General features: G+C 37.0%; 1 protein-coding gene across 1 annotated transcript; it reads left to right on the plus strand.

Moving 5' to 3' along the window:
- The first annotated feature begins 15,558 nt into the window (after positions 1 to 15,558).
- On the plus strand, positions 15,559 to 17,169 carry LOC117333913 (DNA-directed RNA polymerase II subunit 1-like). Its single transcript, XM_033893330.1, has one exon. The coding sequence runs from the start codon at positions 15,559 to 15,561 to the stop codon at positions 17,167 to 17,169; it is 1,611 nt and encodes a 536-aa protein (XP_033749221.1).
- The last annotated feature ends 5,086 nt before the right edge of the window (positions 17,170 to 22,255 follow it).

Consider the following 22,255-nt stretch of genomic DNA (forward strand, 5'->3'; position numbering starts at 1 on the left):
TATTGACCAATAAACGAGCGCGATAGATTGGCAGTGTGTTTTTCAGCCAATCAGAGCAAGGTGCTTAACGAGGTTCTTAGATCGTAAACGACACTCGCCTCACTGATTTATGGATATTTAATATGCACATGTCTTTTTTTTCGGAACTCCTCTAATAGTGCAACCAGACATAGGGGTCGCTGATTTATGGATATTTAAAAATGATTTACGGATATTTAAAACACGCGATGAATTATGGATATTCATAAATCGCCTGTAAATATCCATAATTCGTATCTTAATATCCATAAATGAATTATGGATATTATGGATATCCATAATTAAAGTTGATTTATGGATATCCATAAATAAGTATTTATGGATATCCATAAATCGAATTATGGATATTAGAATTAATTATGGATATTAAGAATTATTTATGGATATCCATAAATGAATTATGGATATCCATAATTCATTTATGGATATCCATAAATAGTGACTTTTTTCCACTTTGGCTTGCCATACCCAAGGGCACTGGACAGGTATCAGTCTCTTGCAGTTAAGATTTTAGTAGGATTTAGTGGCACTATATAATTCATTGTGTGTAAAAGTATGTAGCTTCCCCTCAACTAATGTTAATTATTTGTTTTATATTGAATAAGCAAACAAATTTATATATTTTCCTGAAAGCTTCACATACAATGTTATAATTATAGCTATATTCATGATATATAGATGATTAATTGATTAGGGAGTATACCTATAATTATGTATACATATTAAGTAATCTCCATTGAAAGCCATTAATTACTTGTTTGATATTAGATCAACTAAAACAAACAAATTAATTTATTTTCCTGAAAGCTTCACATACAATGTTATAATTATAGTTATATTCATGAAATATAAATTATTAATTAATTAAGGAGTACCTAATCAAATATATATAAGTAATCACCATTGAAAGCCATGTTTGTTATAAAATGAGAAATCATTTTAGATTTCATCCATATACTAATTAGCAATACTGCATTTTGATTGTCATTTAAATAATGAAACTGAAAATTCAGTGAAAACAAAAACAATTTTGTTTACTGCAGATACAAAATATGAAACAATTGACCAAGCACTGTTTACTATTGTATACTGTTCACAGAACTGTATTAAGTTGAGTTGCGTTACATAATTATGAAAACAGTTCAAACTGATGAACAAGTTAATCTCCCTGTGGCTTCTCGGTTGTACCTTGTTGTGCCCATCTCCTCGACCAAAACAAAAGTCAAAGTGAATATTCCTACTTTAAATGTAAGTATTAATAAATTTGCATTCTTATTGATCAATATACGACACCCAGCCGATAGGTCCTTGGAATAAATTGAACTTGAACTTGTTTACCGGGTAAGACATTCTGAACTATGATACAGGTAAAGTATTTCCTTGGTCAGGTGAGACTACAGGTGTGGGAGTAGAACAATAGGGGATAATTACAGGTAAGGTCTAACCAACAAGTTCAAGTTCAAGTTCTTTATTTCCTTGAGCCTTACGGCTCATCGGTTCAACAAATATATACATGTACAGAAATGATACAATACAAAAACCACACACTCGCATACACACACACACACACAACCGGACTAACACATACATTGTACAACAGGTAGAGTGTAGAAGGACATTTTTTTTTTTATACTAATAAAAAATCTGTTCTTTGTTTATTACTGTATTTAATATATTTTGCTAAATTTGAAAGATCTTTTTTGTTTACTGTTTCTAGAAGTTGAATAAATTTGTACATACTAGGTTTATTATAATAATATTTCTTAATAAAACGTTTTCTTAGGTCTAAATGAAATTCACATTTAATAATAAAATGAAATTCATCTTCAATGTCTCCACTGTTACAATAGGAACAAATTCTTTGATTTCTTTCTAAGTTATTAAATCTACCAATTTCAATATTTAATTTATGTGATGACAATCTAATTCTAGTTATTTCTTTTAAATTAGAAGTACCTATTGGTTTTGATAAATATGGCTGTAAGTAGAACTTTTCACTAATAAACTTGTACAGTGAACACTTGGAAGATGAATTGATTTTTTCTTTACATTCTTGTATAAATATATCACATAGTCTACATTTAACAATATTCATAATATAATCAGCTGTATAAATATCCCCATTTTGCCATATATACCCAACACCCATTCTATACAGTTCTTCTTTTACTTCATTCAACCATTCATTCCCGTTTTCTAACATATCTTGATAACAAGCATTTAACACACAGTTATTGGTTTGTTTTAATTTCAACCAATATTTAAAAATTCTAAATTTCCTCACTATTACAAAAGGTAATCTCCCTAATTCTTGGTGCATCATACAATTAGAAGTACTTTTCTTAACCCCCAATAATCTTTTTAAAAACTGTAAGTGGATTTTCTATATCCGGTGCTTTATGAAAACCCCAAATTTCAGCCCCATAGTTAAATATACTACCGACGTATGTATCAAAAACATGTAGTTGGGTTTCAACGTTAAAATTTTTTTTCTTTGATACTCCCGAAATTGAAAATAATGCTTTTCTTCCTTGTTCAGCAATTTTTTGTTGAGTTTTCTTAAATTTACCATTAAAATTCATTTGTATCCCCAGATAATTAAATTCATCTACAGTTTCTAATACACATCCGTCATATAACCACTTTTCTTCTTTTCTTAATTTACCACCGTTTCGGAAAACCATTACTTTAGTTTTGGTAGTGTTTACAGTAAGGTTCCATTTCTTTGTGTAAAGTAATAAAGTATCTAACATTTTTTGCAGTCCCTCGGGAGTTTCTGCCATTAAAACCATATCATCAGCATACATAATTAAAAACAAGTGAATAGTATATAACTCAATAGATGGACATCCTTCTGTTAGGAAATTCATTTCACAGTCGTTGACATACATGGAGAACAATAATGGTGACATTATTTCACCTTGGAATAACCCATTTTGACATTTAAAAAAATCGGACATATTATTATTATATTTGACACAACATTTCACATTTTTATAAAGTGCTCTTATAATATTCAACATTTTCCCTTCAACACCTTCTTTAATAAGTTTGTACCACAAATTTTGTCTGTTTATAAAATCAAAAGCTTTCTTGTAATCAATAAAACAGCAATATAGTCTTTTCCTATTTTTTAAAATTTTACTTATTAAGGTTTGTAAAACAAAAATGGCGTCTACAGTAGATAAGTTTTTCTTAAAGCCAAACTGAGCGTCACTTAATTTAGAATAATCACTATCAAATTTCATTAGGCGCTCATTTAAAATTGATGTAAAAATTTTACCTAAACAACTAACTAGTGTGATGCCCCTGTAATTATTGGTATCATTTTTATCACCTTTCTTGAAGATAGGTATAATATTGCCTAATGACCATGATGAAGGATAAAAACCAGATTTAAAGATATTATTGAACAATTGGACTAAGCAAGGCAAAAGTACCTCTTTTCCTTTAATAAAATACTCATTTAACCAACTGAGTGACCACCAGGTAAATTCCATGTAAAAGTGGTCAGTCAATTGTAATCGGTGGCCTTGTAATCAATCATTTCAGCAAAATAATAATGATAAGTACTCAACCTCCTTATAGACATTGGAAAAACATTTCATTTTTTTTTATAATCTTATAAATATAATAATGTTATAAGTAATGAAAAAAGTAATCAAATTATAAACATATTTATTTTACCTATTATTTTTAAGATCTAGTCGATGCAGACATTTGGTCTAGCATGACTGTAACTATAATTTTTGTCACTTGGATTTGACCCATACTCTAATACACACAGCTTGGTGACACTTATCAAAACGACAGGTAAACTCACAAGTTTTTGTTTGGATTTTAAAAACCTTTATAATATTATCTCGAAAGTCTTATTATAAAATTATATAAACTTGCAAACCAGTATTTTTATTTCTCAATAATAATCAATAATTTAAACCGGGAAACTTATATATACACTTATTATGGGTGTATCTCTGAACGCCAACATTTTGAATTTACCTGTAGGGCAGTTTGTTTTGATAGTGATTATAGTCTTTTTCCTAAAAGGAGTCTCAATGCCAACATGTAAATTTACCTGTAAAAGTTACCTGTTGATACTTACATGGAGGTTAAATTAAGGATTTATAACCAAACATAATGCATTTATATGTATATCTAAAATATTCATTTTATCTAATATCTAATTTAAAAATGGCAATACATTATTATATGTGTGAAAATTATTGTATGTCCGGTTTTTATTATTTTTTTAAAGGACATTTTTAATGCATAAACACATAAGATCCATTCCAACAGATATGATTTACATGCACTTATCATTACATCGTCATCATCATCATCATCATCATCATCATCATCAGATCATCATCATCATCATCATCTTTTTAAAATATTTTGATTTATTTTCCATAGGTATACAAGTGATAATGCCCTGACGCTGGGTAACTCATAATCGACCGTTTACATAACCAGAATTTATAGATCTGCTTCCAGAAACATTTGAAAAACTCTGAAGTAAATCCATCCGACCCGAGGCTCTTATTATTTTTCTTGTTTTTAAGTGTTTCAGCTGCCTCATTTAGAGTTATCTTACCTTATAAACAAGTTGCCTTTTCTTCATTTAATTCAGGAATATCATAATTTTCCAGAAAATCTTCCGAGTTAACCTCACTAATATCACTATCAACCCCATATAATTGTTCGTATGAAGATTTAACCTCATCTAAAATAGCCCCTTGTTCTGTTATTATTTCCCCATTATCTCGCTGTAACTTTAGAATTACTTTTGACATAAAGTTCCTATTTTCTAGACTGTAAAAACAATTTGTTAGTTTTTTCACCGTCCTCAAATCATAATGCTTTTGCTCTTATTATACTTCCCTTAATTCTATTTACTTAAATATTCTCTTATTTTTTCTTACCCAATTTTCCCTAATCTCCATTATTCTGACTTTCCATCTGCTGCATTTCATCTCTGAGATTGTTTTCACTTAACCTGCTTTGTTTTTTTTTAAAGATGTGTACGAAATTGTTTTTCCTCTAATTTCAATAGTTGATTGTCTTTAACTAATTGTAAATATCTGTCTGGAATATTATATATTGGGCTTTTATTTCTTTAAGGGTATTATTTATAATATCAAGATAATTTTGGTCATGTAACAGTGAACTAGTAAATTTCCACAAACCTCTACCTTTTTTAAACTAATTAAATTTCAATGTAATTTCTTGGAAGGAATGGTCAGATCTGTAACCGGAATATATGCCTGAATCAACAATACTTGGTAATAAGCTTACAGATACTAAAATAATAGAGTATTACCTTACAGATTCTAAAAAAAATTTAGCCTGGCTTTTTCTTGGTCTACTCTTCTGTTATGTATTTCTTGAAATATCAGGATGTTGCTCTCTGAAGACATCAACTAAATTAAAATTATCCGAGTTTGTATTACTCAGAAAAAGAAGGATTTTGACCGGTACCGGAGTAATACTTATAGTAAACAGGGTCTTCGAGTAATCAGAGTTCAGGTTAATAAAGTTTGACTGTAAGTGATTATAAAAATCTTCAAACGTTATAAATAGGTTTTGCTCTTGCATTTTTTATTTATTTCATTACTATTTAAAAAAACAAAAAAACAAAAAAAAAAGGTTTTTGCCGTAGGTGCTCCAGCATATCGCCCTAAAACTTGCTATATTGCCTTTGCTGAGAGGTACATGTACATGTATATTCATTTTTAACTTTCTCTATATACATTTATATTTCAGATATTTAAACTTTAATGCATGCATGTATGTTGTAAGAAAATACAATTCTGTATGCCGTATGGAACACAGGTAAATCTTAGGTGACTGTACAGGTAAAAAAGACAACTTATATGAAGCCGTATATAATTGCCTTCCCATTGTTTCCTGAAACAACACCTACCTATTGTTAAAAAAAATGTTGGCGTTCAGAGAACACCCCCTTATTAGGTACATACGATAAAAATTAGATAGGGGACTGATTATATATAATTACATGAGTGTTTAGGGGAGGGGTAAGCCATGCCTGACTAGTGCAGTACCTGTACAGGTAAACCCTTAATTAAGCTTAATGCCCTTTGGCCATGCCCAGAACAGCTGGACTCCTTGTGCCAGATTCCTCAGCTGTGTTTTCACACCTTTCAACAAAATAATAGTCAAAATCCCATTTTGTGTGATTTACCTGGTCTGGAAAGACTATATACCTGACGGTATACAAACTATAACATTTATGTTGCATGTACAATATATGTTTCAATGAAGGCAGAATCAATATTGCTTGATGTTGATCGATTTAATTTTAATTTCAAAACTAGTATATTTCATGCTTCCTTATTTATAATTAATCTTAATTTAGTGTAAATGCATGGATGTAATGGATGGAATTAATGGTGGAAATAATGTAATATGATACCTGTATTTTGTCAGTTTTTGTGTATATTCTATTTACCAATACGTGACATGTATTATACTTATATACATGTAATAAACATATCTGAAATAAAAGTAAAATGTACACACCGTCATGAACACACACAATATACATGGACTAGTCCCTGTATATATATTTATGAAATTTTGTTTAAATGAAACATTTATATGTTCAAGAGATTATGCATTGTATATCAAGTACTTTGTATATATTGACTCTAGTGCACTACGATGTTCACTCAAGTGCACTACGATGTTAACTCCAGTGCACTACGATGTGAACTCAAGTGCACTATGATGTTAACTCAGGTGCACTACGATGTTAACTGGAGTTAACTTTTGTAGTGCACTGAAGTGCACTAGACTACCAAGTTTAGTTTGCTCCCAACTGTATATACACGTCACACAACCTTGGACATTCTATATACAGTAAACTTCACATGACAATGAACATTCTATATAAACGTCACACGACAATGAACGTTATATATTAATGTCACACGACAATGGCATTATATATAAACGTAACACGGCAATGGACATTCTATATACACACCACACGGCAATGGACATTCTACACTGTATATACACATCACATGGCCATGGACATTATGCATACATGTTACACGACAATCGACATTTTATTATACCTGTCACACACCAATGGCCATTATATAATATACACGTCACATGGTAATAGATATTTTATATACACGTTACATGGTAATGGGTTTCGTATGTTGATATCAAGATGTGCAGTTTGATGTGCTTTTCATCATCAACCATTACATGGATGAATGAACACATAGATCCGAGCCTGTCTACACCAGTATAGCTGTGTATGGCATAGAACAATAAAGGATAGAAATAAGGTAGATGTCAATTTGACTGAAATTGCTCTGACATGCAAATGAAAGTTAGTTTTTGCAAATAAACATGTTTCTGTTATTGCAGTTTTGTTGACTATACACTCAACACTGCCATAGAGCGTCACGAACAACAACGACCTATTTTAATCCTGGTTGGAAACAATTGGGAAATATCTTCCAACAATCGGCAGTCTCATATTACCTTAATTAAAGGGAAATGCGCTAGTAGCCGTTACCGTATGATAATGACGTTACAAGTCCACTAGCAGATCGGCACGGCAAACTTATGAATAATTAACAGGGCGAGATCGGGACCCTGACTCCGGAATCACCGCACAGTGGTAACACAACGCAAAGGGCTTGGGTGGAGGTAACTACAGGGAGGACGAGGATGTAGAATCTCCGATATACATGTGTACATATTGACTTATAAATATTTCAACTGTCCACAGCACCACTTAAAACAATCGAATTTGTTTGGGACGTATATTTTGGCACGTGCGATTGCCGTGCAGTCTAACAACAGGTGGTTAGAGTAGGTACGCACGCTCCTTCAGCTCGTACTACAATAAGTAATTGTCTTCCAGTGCGAATATAGAAAATGCCCTGAACATGTTTTTAATACATCTATTGATTACAAAAATTGCTAATCCCATCGTCCTTTGATCTGCGGCGTACGAATAACACATTTATTATCATGGCTTAGTTAGGCCTCAAATAACCAAGCGGTGTTGTAGTATACACGTGTACGTGTGAGGGGCTCCTAGCCATATCGTTAATATAGAGTATTGACAGCATCGACAATAGATAAACACGCTGGCAAAAAAAGAATGCACAAGGGTGCCACCAAGTATTAACTATCGACCGATTAATATCGTATACACTTTACATAGTCTATAGTGTATTGTGTCGTAATAAAATGTGTACAGTGGCCCATAGAAAAACATTTCAATGGTATATCTATACTAGGGGAAACCTGTAAAGGTATGTCTTTACTAGGGGAAACTTGTAAAGGTATGTCTTACTAGGGGAAACTTGTAAATGTATGTTTATACTAGGGGAAACTTGTAAAGGTGTGTCTATACTAGGGGACACTTGTAAAGGTATGTCTATACTAGGGGACACTTGTAAAGGTATGTCTATACTAGGGGAAACTTGTAAAGGTATGTCTATACTAGGGGACACTTGTAAAGGTATGTCTATACTTGGGGGAACCTGTAAAGGTATGTCTATACTAGGGGAAACTTGTAAAGGTATGTCTATACTAGGGGAAACCTGTAAAGGTACATTGTATGTCTATACTAGGGGAAACTTGTAAAGGTATGTCTATACTAGGGGAAACTTGTAAATGTATGTCTATACTAGGAGAAACTTGTAAAGGTATGTCTATTCTAGGGGGAACATGTAAAGGTATGTCTATACTAGGGGGAACATGTAAAGGTATGTCTTTACTAAGGGAAACTTGTAAAGGTATGTCTATACTAGGGGAAACTTGTAAAGGTGTGTCTATACTAGGGGAAACCTGAAAAGGTATGTCTATACTAGGGGAAACTTGTAAAGGTAAGTCTATACTAGGGGAAACTTGTAAAGGTATGTCTATACTAGGGGAAACTTGTAAAGGTGTGTCTATACTAGGGGAAACCTGAAAAGGTATGTCTATACTAGGGGAAACTTGTAAAGGTAAGTCTATACTAGGGGAAACTTGTAAAGGTGTGTCTATACTAGGGGAAACTTGTAAAGGTACATTGTATGTCTATACTAGGGGAAACTTGTAAAGGTATGTCTATACTAGGGGAAACTTGTAAAGGTACATTGTATGTCTATACTAGGGGAAACTTGTAAAGGTATGTCTATACTAGGGGAAACTTGTAAAGGTATGTCTATACTAGGGGAAACTTGTAAAGGTATGTCTATACTAGGGGAAACTTGTAAAGGTATGTCTATACTAGGGGAAACTTGTAAAGGTATGTCTATACTAGTTGGAACATGTAAAGGTATGTCTTAACTAGGGGGAACATGTAAAGGTATGTCTATACAAGGGGAAACTTGTGAAGGTGTGTCTATTCTAGGGGAAACTTGTTAAGATATGTCTATACTAGGGGAACCTGTAAAGGTATGTCTATACTAGGGGAAACCTGAAAAGGTACATTGTATGTCTATACTAGGGGAAACTTGTAAAGGTATGTCTATACTAGGAGAAACTTGTAAAGGTATGTCTATACTAGGGGAAACTTGTAAAGGTATGTCTATATTAGGGGAAACTTGTAAAGGTATGTCTATACTAGGGGAAACTTGTAAAGGTATGTCTATACTAGTTGGAACATGTAAAGGTATGTCTTAACTAGGGGGAACATGTAAAGGTATGTCTATACTAGGGGAAACTTGTAAAGGTATGTCTATACTAGGGGAAACCTGACAAGGTATGTCTATACTAGGGGAAACTTGTAAAGGTATGTCTATACTAGGGGAAACTTGTAAAGGTAGGTCTATACTAGGGGGGACATGTAAAGGTATGTCTATACTAGGGGAAACTTGTAAAGGTGTGTCTATACTAGGGGAAACTTGTAAAGGTATGTCTATACTAGGGGAAACTTGTAAAGGTGTGTCTATACTAGGGGAAACTTGTAAAGGTATGTCTATACTAGGGGGAACCTGTAAAGGTATGTCTATACTAGGGGAAACCTGTACAGGTATGTCTATACTAGGGGAAACTTGTAAAGGTATGTCTATACTAGGGGAAACCTGTAAAGGTACATTGTATGTCTATACTAGGGGAAACTTGTAAATGTATGTCTATACTAGGGGAAACTTGTAAAGGTATGTCTATACTAGGGGAAACTTGTAAAGGTATGTCTATACTAGGGGAAACATGTAAAGGTATGTCTAACTAAGGGAAACCTGAAAAGGTATGTCTATACTAGGGGAAACTTGTAAAGGTATGTCTATACTAGGGGAAACTTGTAAAGGTATGTCTATACTAGGGGAAACTTGTAAAGGTATGTCTATACTAGGGGAAACTTGTAAAGGTATGTCTATACTAGGGGAAACTTGTAAAGGTATGTCTATACTAGGGGAAACTTGTAAAGGTATGTCTATACTAGGGGAAACATGTAAAGGTATGTCTATACTAGGGGAACCTGTAAAGGTATGTCTATACTAGGGGAAACTTGTAAAGGTATGTCTATACTAGGGGGAACATGTAAAGGTATGTCTATACTAGGGGAACCTGTAAAGGTATGTCTATACTAGGGGAAACTTGTAAAGGTATGTCTATACTAGGGGGAACATGTAAAGGTATGTCTATACTAGGGGTAACACGTAAAGGTATGTCTATACTAGGGAAACTTGTAAAGGTATGTCTATACTAGGGGAAACCTGTAAAGGTATGTCTATACTAGGGGAAACATGTAAAGGTATGTCTATACTAGGGGAAACTTGTAAAGGTATGTCTATACTAGGGGAAACTTGTACAGGTATGTCTATACTAGGTGGAACATGTAAAGGTATGTCTATACTAGGGGGAACTTGTAAAGGTATGTCTATACTAGGGAAAACTTGTACAGGTATGTCTATACTAGGGGAAACCTGTAAAGGTGTGTCTAACTAAGGGAATTCTGAAAAGGTATGTCTATACTAGGGGAAACTTGTAAAGGTATGTCTATACTAGGGGGGACATGTAAAGGTATGTCTAACTAAGGGAAACATGTAAAGGTATGTCTATACTAGGGGAAACTTGTAAAGGTATGTCTATACTAGGGGGAACCTGTAAAGGTATGTCTATACTAGGGGAAACTTGTAAAGGTATGTCTATACTAGGGAAAACTTGTACAGGTATGTCTATACTAGGGGAAACCTGTAAAGGTGTGGCTATACTAGGGGAAACTTGTAAAGGTATGTCTATACTAGGGGAAACTTGTAAAGGTATGTCTATACTAGGGGAACCTGTAAAGGTATGTCTATACTAGGGGAAACTTGTAAAGGTATGTCTATACTAGGGGGGACATGTAAAGGTATGTCTATACTAGGGGAAACTTGTAAAGGTATGTCTATACTAGGGGAAACTTGTAAAGGTACATTGTATGTCTTACTAGGGGGAACCTGTAAAGGTGTCTCTATACTAGGGGGAACATGTAAAGGTGTGTCTATACTAGGGGAAACTTGTAAAGGTATGTCTATACTAGGGGAAACTTGTAAAGGTGTGTCTATACTAGGGGAAACTTGTAAAGGTATGTCTATACTAGGGGAAACTTGTAAAGGTATGTCTATACTAGGGGAAACTTGTAAATGTGTGTCTATACTAGGGGGAAACTTGTAAAGGTATGTCTATACTAGGGGAAAGTTGTAAAGGGATGTCTATACTAGGGGGAACTTGTAAAGGTATGTTTATATAAGGGGAAACTTGTAAAGGTATGTCTATACTAGGGGAAAGTTGTAAAGGTATGTCTATACTAGGAGAAACTTGTAAAGGTGTGTCTATACTAGGGGAAACTTGTAAAGGTATGTCTATACTAGGGGAAACTTGTAAAGGTATGTCTATACTAGGGGAAAGTTGTAAAGGGATGTCTCTACTAGGGGAAACTTGTAAAGGTATGTTTATATAAGGGGAAACTTGTAAAGGTATGTCTATACTAGGGAAACTTGTAAAGGTATGTCTATACTAGGGAAACTTGTAAAGGTATGTCTATACTAGTTACAGATGTAGTTAGTTAGTAAGTTAGTTAGGCAAGTAATTAGGTAGTAAGTGGCCATGTTTTATCGCCTTCATCATTCCGCCTATTGCTAGATTTCGTTTCACTAACAGAGAGAACGGCGGAGGAAACCTGTATAGAGCGGTCATAAAACATCACGAAGATACCAGTACAGACAAAACCTGTATTGAGCGGTCAATGGATAAAACATTACAGAGGTACTGCCCGTATTTAGAGATCACTGGAAACAAATAGTAATGAAAAACTGAATAGAGAGCTCGAAGTGGGATAAGACTTTACAAATGTGCCTCGATACCATAAAAAAGCTGCAAAGTGAGATAAACTTTATTGAGAGATAATTCGAAAATAACCAGTATATAGAGACCATAACTGTAGTCTAATATACAAAGAGGCCTCTTAATAAAACACAACATTATAACTATAGACACTGTATAGAGAGGCCACTAACGAAAGCATGGCGATATCATAAATATATATCCTTTACAGAGAGGCCACTAAACAAGGCATGGTAATATTATAAATATATTTCCTGTACAAAGAGGCCGCAAAATAAAGAATGGTTGTATTATAACTAAATATCCTGTACAGAGAGGCCACTTACCGAAGCATTGGCAATAGCACAAATATAGAACCTTTATAGAGAGACCACAAGGTGACAGAAAACCTGTAAAGCGAGATCGATTCGACATAATCATGGTCATGTCGCCAGCAGCAATTCAAAATTATCAAGTAGCCTCAATATAAGCAATAAGACATATTAACAGGACTTCAATAGTAGAAATTCGACTTAAGAGTCCGCAAACAACAGCAATTCGACATTATCACGAAACCGTCAACAGTGGCATTTCGACATTATAGACTTGAGTAGAAGGCCGTCAACAACAGAATTTCGACATCAACATTATCAAGAGGCCACAAACAACAGCATTACGACATTATCAAGGGGTCATCAACAGCAGCACTTCGACATTATCAAGAGGCCGTCAACAACAGCATTTCGACATTATCAAGAGGCCGTCAACAACAGAATTTCGACATCAACATTATCAAGAGGCCGTCAACAACAGTATTTCGACATTATCAAGAGGCCTTCAACAACAGCATTTTGACATTATCAAGAGGCCTTCAACAACAGCATTTTGACATTATCAAGAGGCCGTCAACAACAGCATTTCGACATTATCAAGAGGCCGTCAACAACAGAATTTCGACATCAACATTATCAAGAGGCCGTCAACAACAGCATTTCGACATTATCAAGTGATCGTCAACAACAGCATTTCGACATTATCAAGAGGCCGTCAACAACAGCATTTTGACATTATCAAGAGGCCGTCAACAACAGCATTTTGACATTATCAAGTGATCGTCAACAACAGCATTTCGACATTATCAAGTGGCCTTCAACAACAGCAATTCGACATTATCAAGAGGCCGTCAACAACAGCATTTCACATTATCAAGAGGCCTTCAACAACAGCATTTCGACATTATCAAGAGGCCGTCAACAACAGCAATTCGGCATTATCAGGGGATCGCCAAAAAAGGCAATGAGAAATTATCAAGAGGCCGTCAACAGTATTTCGACATTATCAAGGGGTTGTTAACAACAGCATTTTAACATTATCAAGAGGCCGTCAACAACAGCATTTTGACATTATCAAAGGGCCGTCAACAGCAGCAATTCGACATTATCAGGGGATCGTCAAAAAAGGCAATGAGACATTATCAAGAGGCCGTCAACAATAGCATTTCGACATTATCAAGAGGCCGTCAACAACAGCAATTCGGCATTATCCAGAGGCCGTCAACAACAGCGTTTTGACATTATCAAGAGGCCTTCAACAACAGCATTCGACATTATCAGGGGATCGTCAAAAAAGGCAATGAGACATTAGCAAGGGACCGTCAACAATAGCATTTCGACATTATCAAGAGGTCGTCAACAGCAGCATTTCGACATTATCGATAAGCCGTCAACAACAGCGTTTTGACATTATCGAGAGACCGCCAACACCAGCAATTCGGCATTATCGATAAGCCGTCAACAACAGCGTTTTGACATTATCAAGGGGTCATCAACAACAGCATTTTGACATTATCAAGAGGCCGTCAACAACAGCATTTCGACATTATCAAGAGGCCGTCAACAACAGCATTTCGACATTATCAAGAGGCCGTCAACAATAGCATTTCGACATTATCAAGAGGCCGTCAACAACAGCAATTCGGCATTATCCAGAGGCCGTCAACAACAGCGTTTTGACATTATCAACATTAGCAAGGGACCGTCAACATAAGCATTTCGACATTATCAAGAGGTCGTCAACAGCAGCATTTCGACATTATCGATAAGCCGTCAACAACAGCGTTTTGACATTATCGAGAGACCGCCAACACCAGCAATTCGGCATTATCAACATTATCAAGAGGCCGTCAACACCAGCAACTTGACATTATCAACAGACCGCCAACAACAGCATTTCGACATTATCGAGAGACCGTCAACAACAGCATTTCGACATTATCAAGAGGTCGTCAACAGCAGCATTTCGACATTATCGAGAGACCGCCAACACCAGCAACTTGACATTATCAAGAGACCGTCAACAACAGCCGTCAATATAAGCATTTCGACTTCATCAAAAGGCCGCCTATAACAGCATTTCGACATTATCACGAAGCCGTCAATAGCGGCATTTCGACATTTTATATATTATCAAGAGGCCGTCAACAACAGAATTTCGAAATCACAAACATTATCAAGAGGCCACAAACAACAGCAATTCGACATTATTAAGAGGATGTCAACAGCAGCAATTCGACATTATTAAGAGGATGTCAACAGCAACAATTCGACATTATAAAAATGATATCTACGTCGACAATTCGATATTTTTAAGAGGATATTAACAGCAGTTTTCTGTTATGATTTTAGATACACACAACGTCTGCTGTCTTCCGCTGTAAAGTATCTGTTATAAATTGCATATTATGGTTCACTTTGTCCCACTACATGGTGATCGAAGAAGGCGACGAAAAGTTCTACAATGTTTTCTTCTAAATGTTCTAAATAGGAGAGAACACCAACGTGAAGTCACTTAAGAAAACAAGTTTCTTGTTGTCTTTTCGTAGTTGCTTTGTCCTTAACAACCGTCCTCAAATGACCTTGACAGTACATAACATGGACATTGAACCCCATGCAACATACAACATGATCATACCAGGATATATGACCATACCGGGACACGACATGACAATACCGGGATACGACATGACCAAACCGGGATACGACATGACCAAACCATGATACGGCATGACAATACCGGGATACGACATGACCAAACCGGGACACGACATGACCATACCGGGACACGACATGACCATACCGGGACACGACATGACCATACCGGGACACGACATGACCATACCGGGATACGACATGACCATACCTCCCGGGATACGACATCCCCATACCGGGATACGACATGACCATACCGGGACACGACATGAGCATACCGGGATACGAAATGACCATACCGGGATACGACATGACCATACCGAGATACGACATGACCAAACCGGGATACGACATGACCATACCGGGATACGACATGACCATACCGGGATACGACATGACCATACCGGGATACGACATGACCATACCGGGATACGACATGACCATTACGGGATACGACATGACCATATCGGGATACAACATGACCATTACGGGATACGACATGACCATACCGGGATACGACATACCCATACCGAGATACGACATGACCATACCGGGATACGACATGACCATTACAGGATACGACATGACCATACCGGGAAACGACATACCCATACCGGGATACGACATGACCATACCGGGATACGACATGACCATACCGGGATACGACATGACCATTACGGGATACGACATGACCATACCGGGATATGACATGACCCTACCGGGATACGACATGACCATACCGGGATACGACATGACCATACCGGGATACGACATGACCATACCGGGACACGACATAGCCATACCGGGATACGACATGACCATAACGAGGTACGACATGACCATACCGGGATACGACATGACCATAATGAGGTACGACATGACCATACCGGGACACGACATGACCATACCGGGATACGACATGACCATACCGGGACACGACATGGCCATACCGGGATATGACATGACCATACCGGGATACGACATGTCCATACCGGGATACGACATGACCATACCGGGATACGACATGACCATACCGGGACACGACATGACCATACAGGGGCACGACATGACTATACCGGGATACGACATTACCATACCGGGATACGACATGACCATTACGGGATACGACATGACCATACCGGGATATGACATGACCATACCGGGATACGACATGACCATACCGGGATACGATATGACCATACCGGGATACGACATGACCATACCGGGATACGACATGACCATACCGGGATACGGCATGACCATACCGAGATACGACATGACCATACCGGGATACGACATGACCATGACCATACCGGGATACGACATGACCATACCGGGATACGATATGACCATACCGGGATACGACATGACCATACTGGGATACGGCATGACCATACCGAGATACGATATGACCATACCGGGATACGACATGACCATTACGGGATACGACATGACCATACCGGGATATGACATGACCATACCGGGATACGACATGACCATACCGGGATACGATATGACCATACCGGGATACGACATGACCATACCGGGATACGACATGACCATACCGGGATACGGCATGACCATACCGAGATACGACATGACCATACCGGGATACGACATGACCATGACCATACCGGGATACGACATGACCATACCGGGATACGATATGACCATACCGGGATACGACATGACCATACTGGGATACGGCATGACCATACCGAGATACGATATGACCATACCGGGATACGACATGACCATGACCATACCGGGATATGACATGACCATATCGGGATACGATATGACCATACCGGGATACGACATGACCATACCGGGAAACAACATTGCCATACTATACTAGTGTTTTGCCATAATTTGACGTAACTATAGTTATTGTAGAAAGGTTTTTAGTGACCTGATATAACGGAAATGATCTCGTGTATTTTGATACTATAGTGTTCGATATTGAAAATCGTCGACAATACAATCTGACAGGTCGTTTCCTACAAAGGCTCTAATACCTAAGGGTATCCAATATTTGTCTCGGAAACTTTTTTCTATAAATTTCGCATCAGTATTAAAATGTGTCAGACATCTCAGCAGAATATTTCAAGCACAAAAAGCTTTTGGCTATAAACGGATATCGTCTCTACAGCCGAGGGTTCGCTGTTGAGACACTATTCTGTCCTGATAAAAGCACATACAAACGTTTTCAACAATTCTCGGAATAAAGGCGTTCGGCAATTTTACACAATCAAATTGTTCCACCATTTTGCCGACCGCGCTGAACATAGGAAATTGATGACATATTCTCTGAGCCTGTCTTTCGAATCGTCGCCACTCGGGGATGTACGAATACAAATGTACGCATACAGATATTCATTTTGTAGGACCAGAAACAAATTAGTTCCAGAAGTATTCTCAAATAACGGGAATCTATATATACGATTCGCGTGGCAGTACAAGCACTTTATTCCAAACAAGAAGTAGCTATTATGATTAAATTGAATCATATTGAGCCTATATTCCTATTATCAAATTATATTGAGTGTCCACACATTGGCTCACTTTGAGTTACCTTGGATACCATTATTTTGTTCACGTGTTCATTTTAACAGTCAACTAACGCGATGCTAAATACGGTCGGTAATTGATCGGTCGGTATCCGCATCATCATCGCAATGGGAGCGCTGACCAATATTGACCCGATCTTTGGATTATTTCTCCGTAGTCTTGGTTCGAATCCCACCGGAATCGTCAAAACGATAGCAATGCCTAATTGGATGCGTTAATTGCTTATCAATAATCCTCTACCATCTATTAGCTATTTGACGTGTAAACTTGAAAGGAGCTGATACCAACGACGTTTCGTGTCAGATTTGTGGATACCTGACACCATAGCGACAGCAGTCCGGCGACATTCACTACCTGTGTGAATTTACCTACTTAAACATACACGAGGATAACAACACATGGCCCCACCAGCCGCTGCAACTAACGACACAGCGATTAACATCTCACTGACAAAGTCAAGCCTGACACTAACTGTCCAGCATACTAGTTGACAACACTGGGTAATATTGAGAAGAGCATATCCGTATGGCCTGATCTACTCGGCATACCCTACTACTATACATAGGCCCGCCATCGACCAGAACCGGCAGGTGACAAAATTCATAATGTATGTACATGGTGTACGACACTAGCATGGACTAGCGCCGTACGGTGCTCTACACACGATTGGCGCGGCTGAATGCCATTGCATAGCGCGGTCTATGGACAAGCGAACTGCAAGTATTGGCGGCAAACACCTTGATGAAAGCAATCAGCGCCATAAGAAGCTGTGACTATTTAATTTTACTATCAAGACAATTTATTATCTGTCTTTGTGTGGATTTTAAATTAACTAGATTTTTTGTTATAATTTCATTGAATAACCAAAAAACATGACTTGGTTTTACGGAATTACGCGGAAACATACTTAACATACCTTGTTTGCGACAGATTATCTCCACGAGAAATGCTTTAAAAATCTATGTGGAAATATTCTTGTGACGAGACTGTAAAGTTTCGGAAGGTGTTCATAGTGTGTCGTTTTAAGGAGGTTTTTGCGTTGTTGTATTTGGAGAGATTAAAACTTTCAACACCGAGTACGGACAGAAATGGAAACTTTGCATAAATTAACGTGGATGGTTGTGAGACACAGGAATAGCTACTTAACTTGCTGGTCGATTGGTGGGGATTAGCTATGTAAGGAAGATATCGCTCCCAACTAAGGTACGTATTAAGGAATCACTATCCCCTGTATCCATGTTATCCCCATCATTTGTTTCTTCCTTCTGTGACCTACATGGACAATTATTTTTTCACTTATTTTTTTTCTCCCGTAAAAATAGCGTGCTTAACAAAAGCATGAGTTCAAGGTGCGTGAGTTCCACGCGCTATAAGGATTTGTTTGGAAGTCGGCCGATGATGTCATTGGCTGATAATTGCATATCTCCAATTAGCGCGAGATCCGTCTGGTGGGAAAACTGAGAGATTATTTGCAATAGCACGATACATTACTAGATTTCGCCATTTCCTCGAAGTTCCAGGCGGAAACCAGATAGCAATCTCTAATAGTCACTAAGGAAAGAACACAAACGGTGCTTGTAAACTGGCGACATGGTTTAGTTATCTGTTTTCTATAATACCGAGAGTAGAATGCAGCCTTCAATGACAGTATTTTTAAATAACAATTTTACTAACTCTAAAAATAAACGATTGTCATAAAAAAAATCCTTGATGAAAGTTTTGCAGGAATTGTATCTGTTGCGTGCACTAATGAGGTGAAAGTTCACATGACCGACTAATTACTCGTTCGGTTAAACATTAGTCTCTGCTCTACTTCCCTGCGTATCGACAGCAGTAGTTCCAATTTATAGAATTATAAGATAAATAGATCTAATATGTATATAACCGGTTACACTATGATCAGGTCAGTTGTACATGTATGTGTTAGGTATAGATTTACTGCGTTGTTTCGCTACATCAGTTGTGATGAATGTTACACAACAGATGCACATGCTAGCTTGGTGGAAGTTAACTAATTAATAATATCATAAAATATCGTACTGTTCAGGTAGAGTGGGCCAGTCTGTTATATATATAGATATCTTGCTACGCACTGAAATGTAATAGGCGATAAGATTTTTCACACACTGCTTTCAGATTTCATGAGTTCGCCATCACAGTACTACCACAATGCAGAAGGCGATCCGCTTCAACGAAAACCAACTACTCTACCTAGCGTCGAAATCGAGGCGGGAGAATACTATAGCTGGGTATCTTCACAAGAAAAGTTCGGACACTGGGAAATGGCAACTCCGTTATTTCATATTGTATCAAAATCTATTGTTTTACTTTGAGAGTGAGACCGCCGGGAGACCGTCTGGTGTCGCCCTGCTGGAAGGTAGCTATTGCGATCGAGTTTTGACTCCGGCTGCATTGAAGGCCGGGAAGGACACCGAGAAACAGGTAAGTCACGGTAATTGATTAAAACTATTGGAAATATGATGTGCGTGTTAAAATGCATATCGATCTGAAATCTAAGTCGGCTACGTTTTATTTCAGAGAATACTGATTTAGAGCACACAATGGCCAGATTTGTTCATGCATAACGAGTGTGTGTGTAGTTCTACACGCGACAAATCGAACATTCTCTTGTAGAACGATATCGCGAGTTGTTAGCGCCAAAATGGTCGATTTGGTTTGTAAATATTTTGAGTTTACAATTGTCTACCGCGGGTTGGTTTCCTGTTTCTAAATGGCGTTCACTGTTAAATGAACAGATTACCGGTGTGTTGTATATCTAGGTATGTGGGTGTTATTCATTGTTTATTACGGTGGTCAGTTGCGTAGGTATGAACGATGACCAGACTACTACACATGTGATCGACAACACAAATGAAGACAGACACGTGTGACCTCTGTGACCTTGTTCTTGTTTACATTTGTGAGAACACATGTTTCAGCTTCTGTATAAAGTGACGCGTGTATGAAAAATGTATATATATATATACACACTGTATATCAACATATCGTTAGCACATTCCCTCAGGTGATGCTGGGTAAACTAGTTCACCTGTGAAGTTGTAACAGGTGAACATGTGGAGCTGTAAATACCATTAAAAACAAAATGTTTTGCAGCTAAACACACAAAACCTCATCAGCTTATACTTCAAGTGGAAAACTTAGCTGGTGGCTGGTGCTAGCTCTGCCTGGCAATAGTACATGTATATTCAGTGTGTTATATAAAACATTTACCAGGTACATCCAGTGATATTTTGGGGTACATTTGGGGCCGAATATAGGCCCCTTTCCCTAGTGAGACTTTGTATTTTCTCAATTTTGTGTTCATATTTTTCCAATCAGAAATTGTTTAAATGTCTATGTACATCAATTTGTATGAAATATTGATCAGTATTTATTTTAAGCAGATGCACTTACAGGTATACTGCTAGTTCATATTCATCAAATGTAAATTAAACATAAAAGATATGTTAATATTGCCCCAATCAGCAAACAATATAACTGTATTTTACAAAGGAACAGGCCCCTGTAAAATCCCACTAAGGTACACATATTGACTAGGTCACTGAGGAGGTTATTTCCATTTCATGAATGTTTCTGTTCCTGTCTTACTTCCAAAAATCATCTTTAAAGGACGGATATTATCTCCCTAAAGGAAGAAAAACTTTACTGATTGTTATGAAATATTCTACTGTTTGAAATAACCATGAATATAATTATATATCTGTGCTGATATATATATAGCAGTTCATCATTATTAAAAATCTGTTCATGGGATGTCTTTATCAAACATCCTTGTACAACCAAATAAAAACATCACTATGTTTTTTTTGCTGGGTTTATTACCCCATGAACAGCCAGTGTAATTTTAAGACAAAGTCTCCTTGTAGTAGTTAGTGACATACAACAGGAGAACTGTCTGTTGTACTCCTGTCCTATTTTGGTTGTCTCCTTGTAGTAGTTAGTGACATACAACAGGAGAACTGTCTGTTGTAATCCTGTCCTGTTTTGAGTCTCCTTGTAGTAGTTAGTGACAAACAACAGGAGAACTGTCTGTTGTACTCCTGTCCTGTTATGAGAGTCTCCTTGTAGTAGTTAGTGACATACAACAGGAGAACTGTCTGTTGTACTCCTGTCCTGTTTTGAGAGTCTCCTTGTAGTAGTTAGTGACATACAACAGGAGAACTGTCTGTTGTAATCCTGTCCTGTTTTGAGAGTCTCCTTGTAGTAGTTAGTGACATACAACAGGAGAACTGTCTGTTGTACTCCTGTCCTGTTATGAGAGTCTCCTTGTAGTAGTTAGTGACATACAACAGGAGAACTGTCTGTTGTACTCCGGTCCTGTTTTGAGAGTCTCCTTGTAGTAGTTAGTGACA

Source organism: Pecten maximus, chromosome 9 (genome assembly GCF_902652985.1).
Source record: "Pecten maximus chromosome 9, xPecMax1.1, whole genome shotgun sequence".
Lineage (NCBI taxonomy): Eukaryota > Metazoa > Mollusca > Bivalvia > Pectinida > Pectinidae > Pecten > Pecten maximus.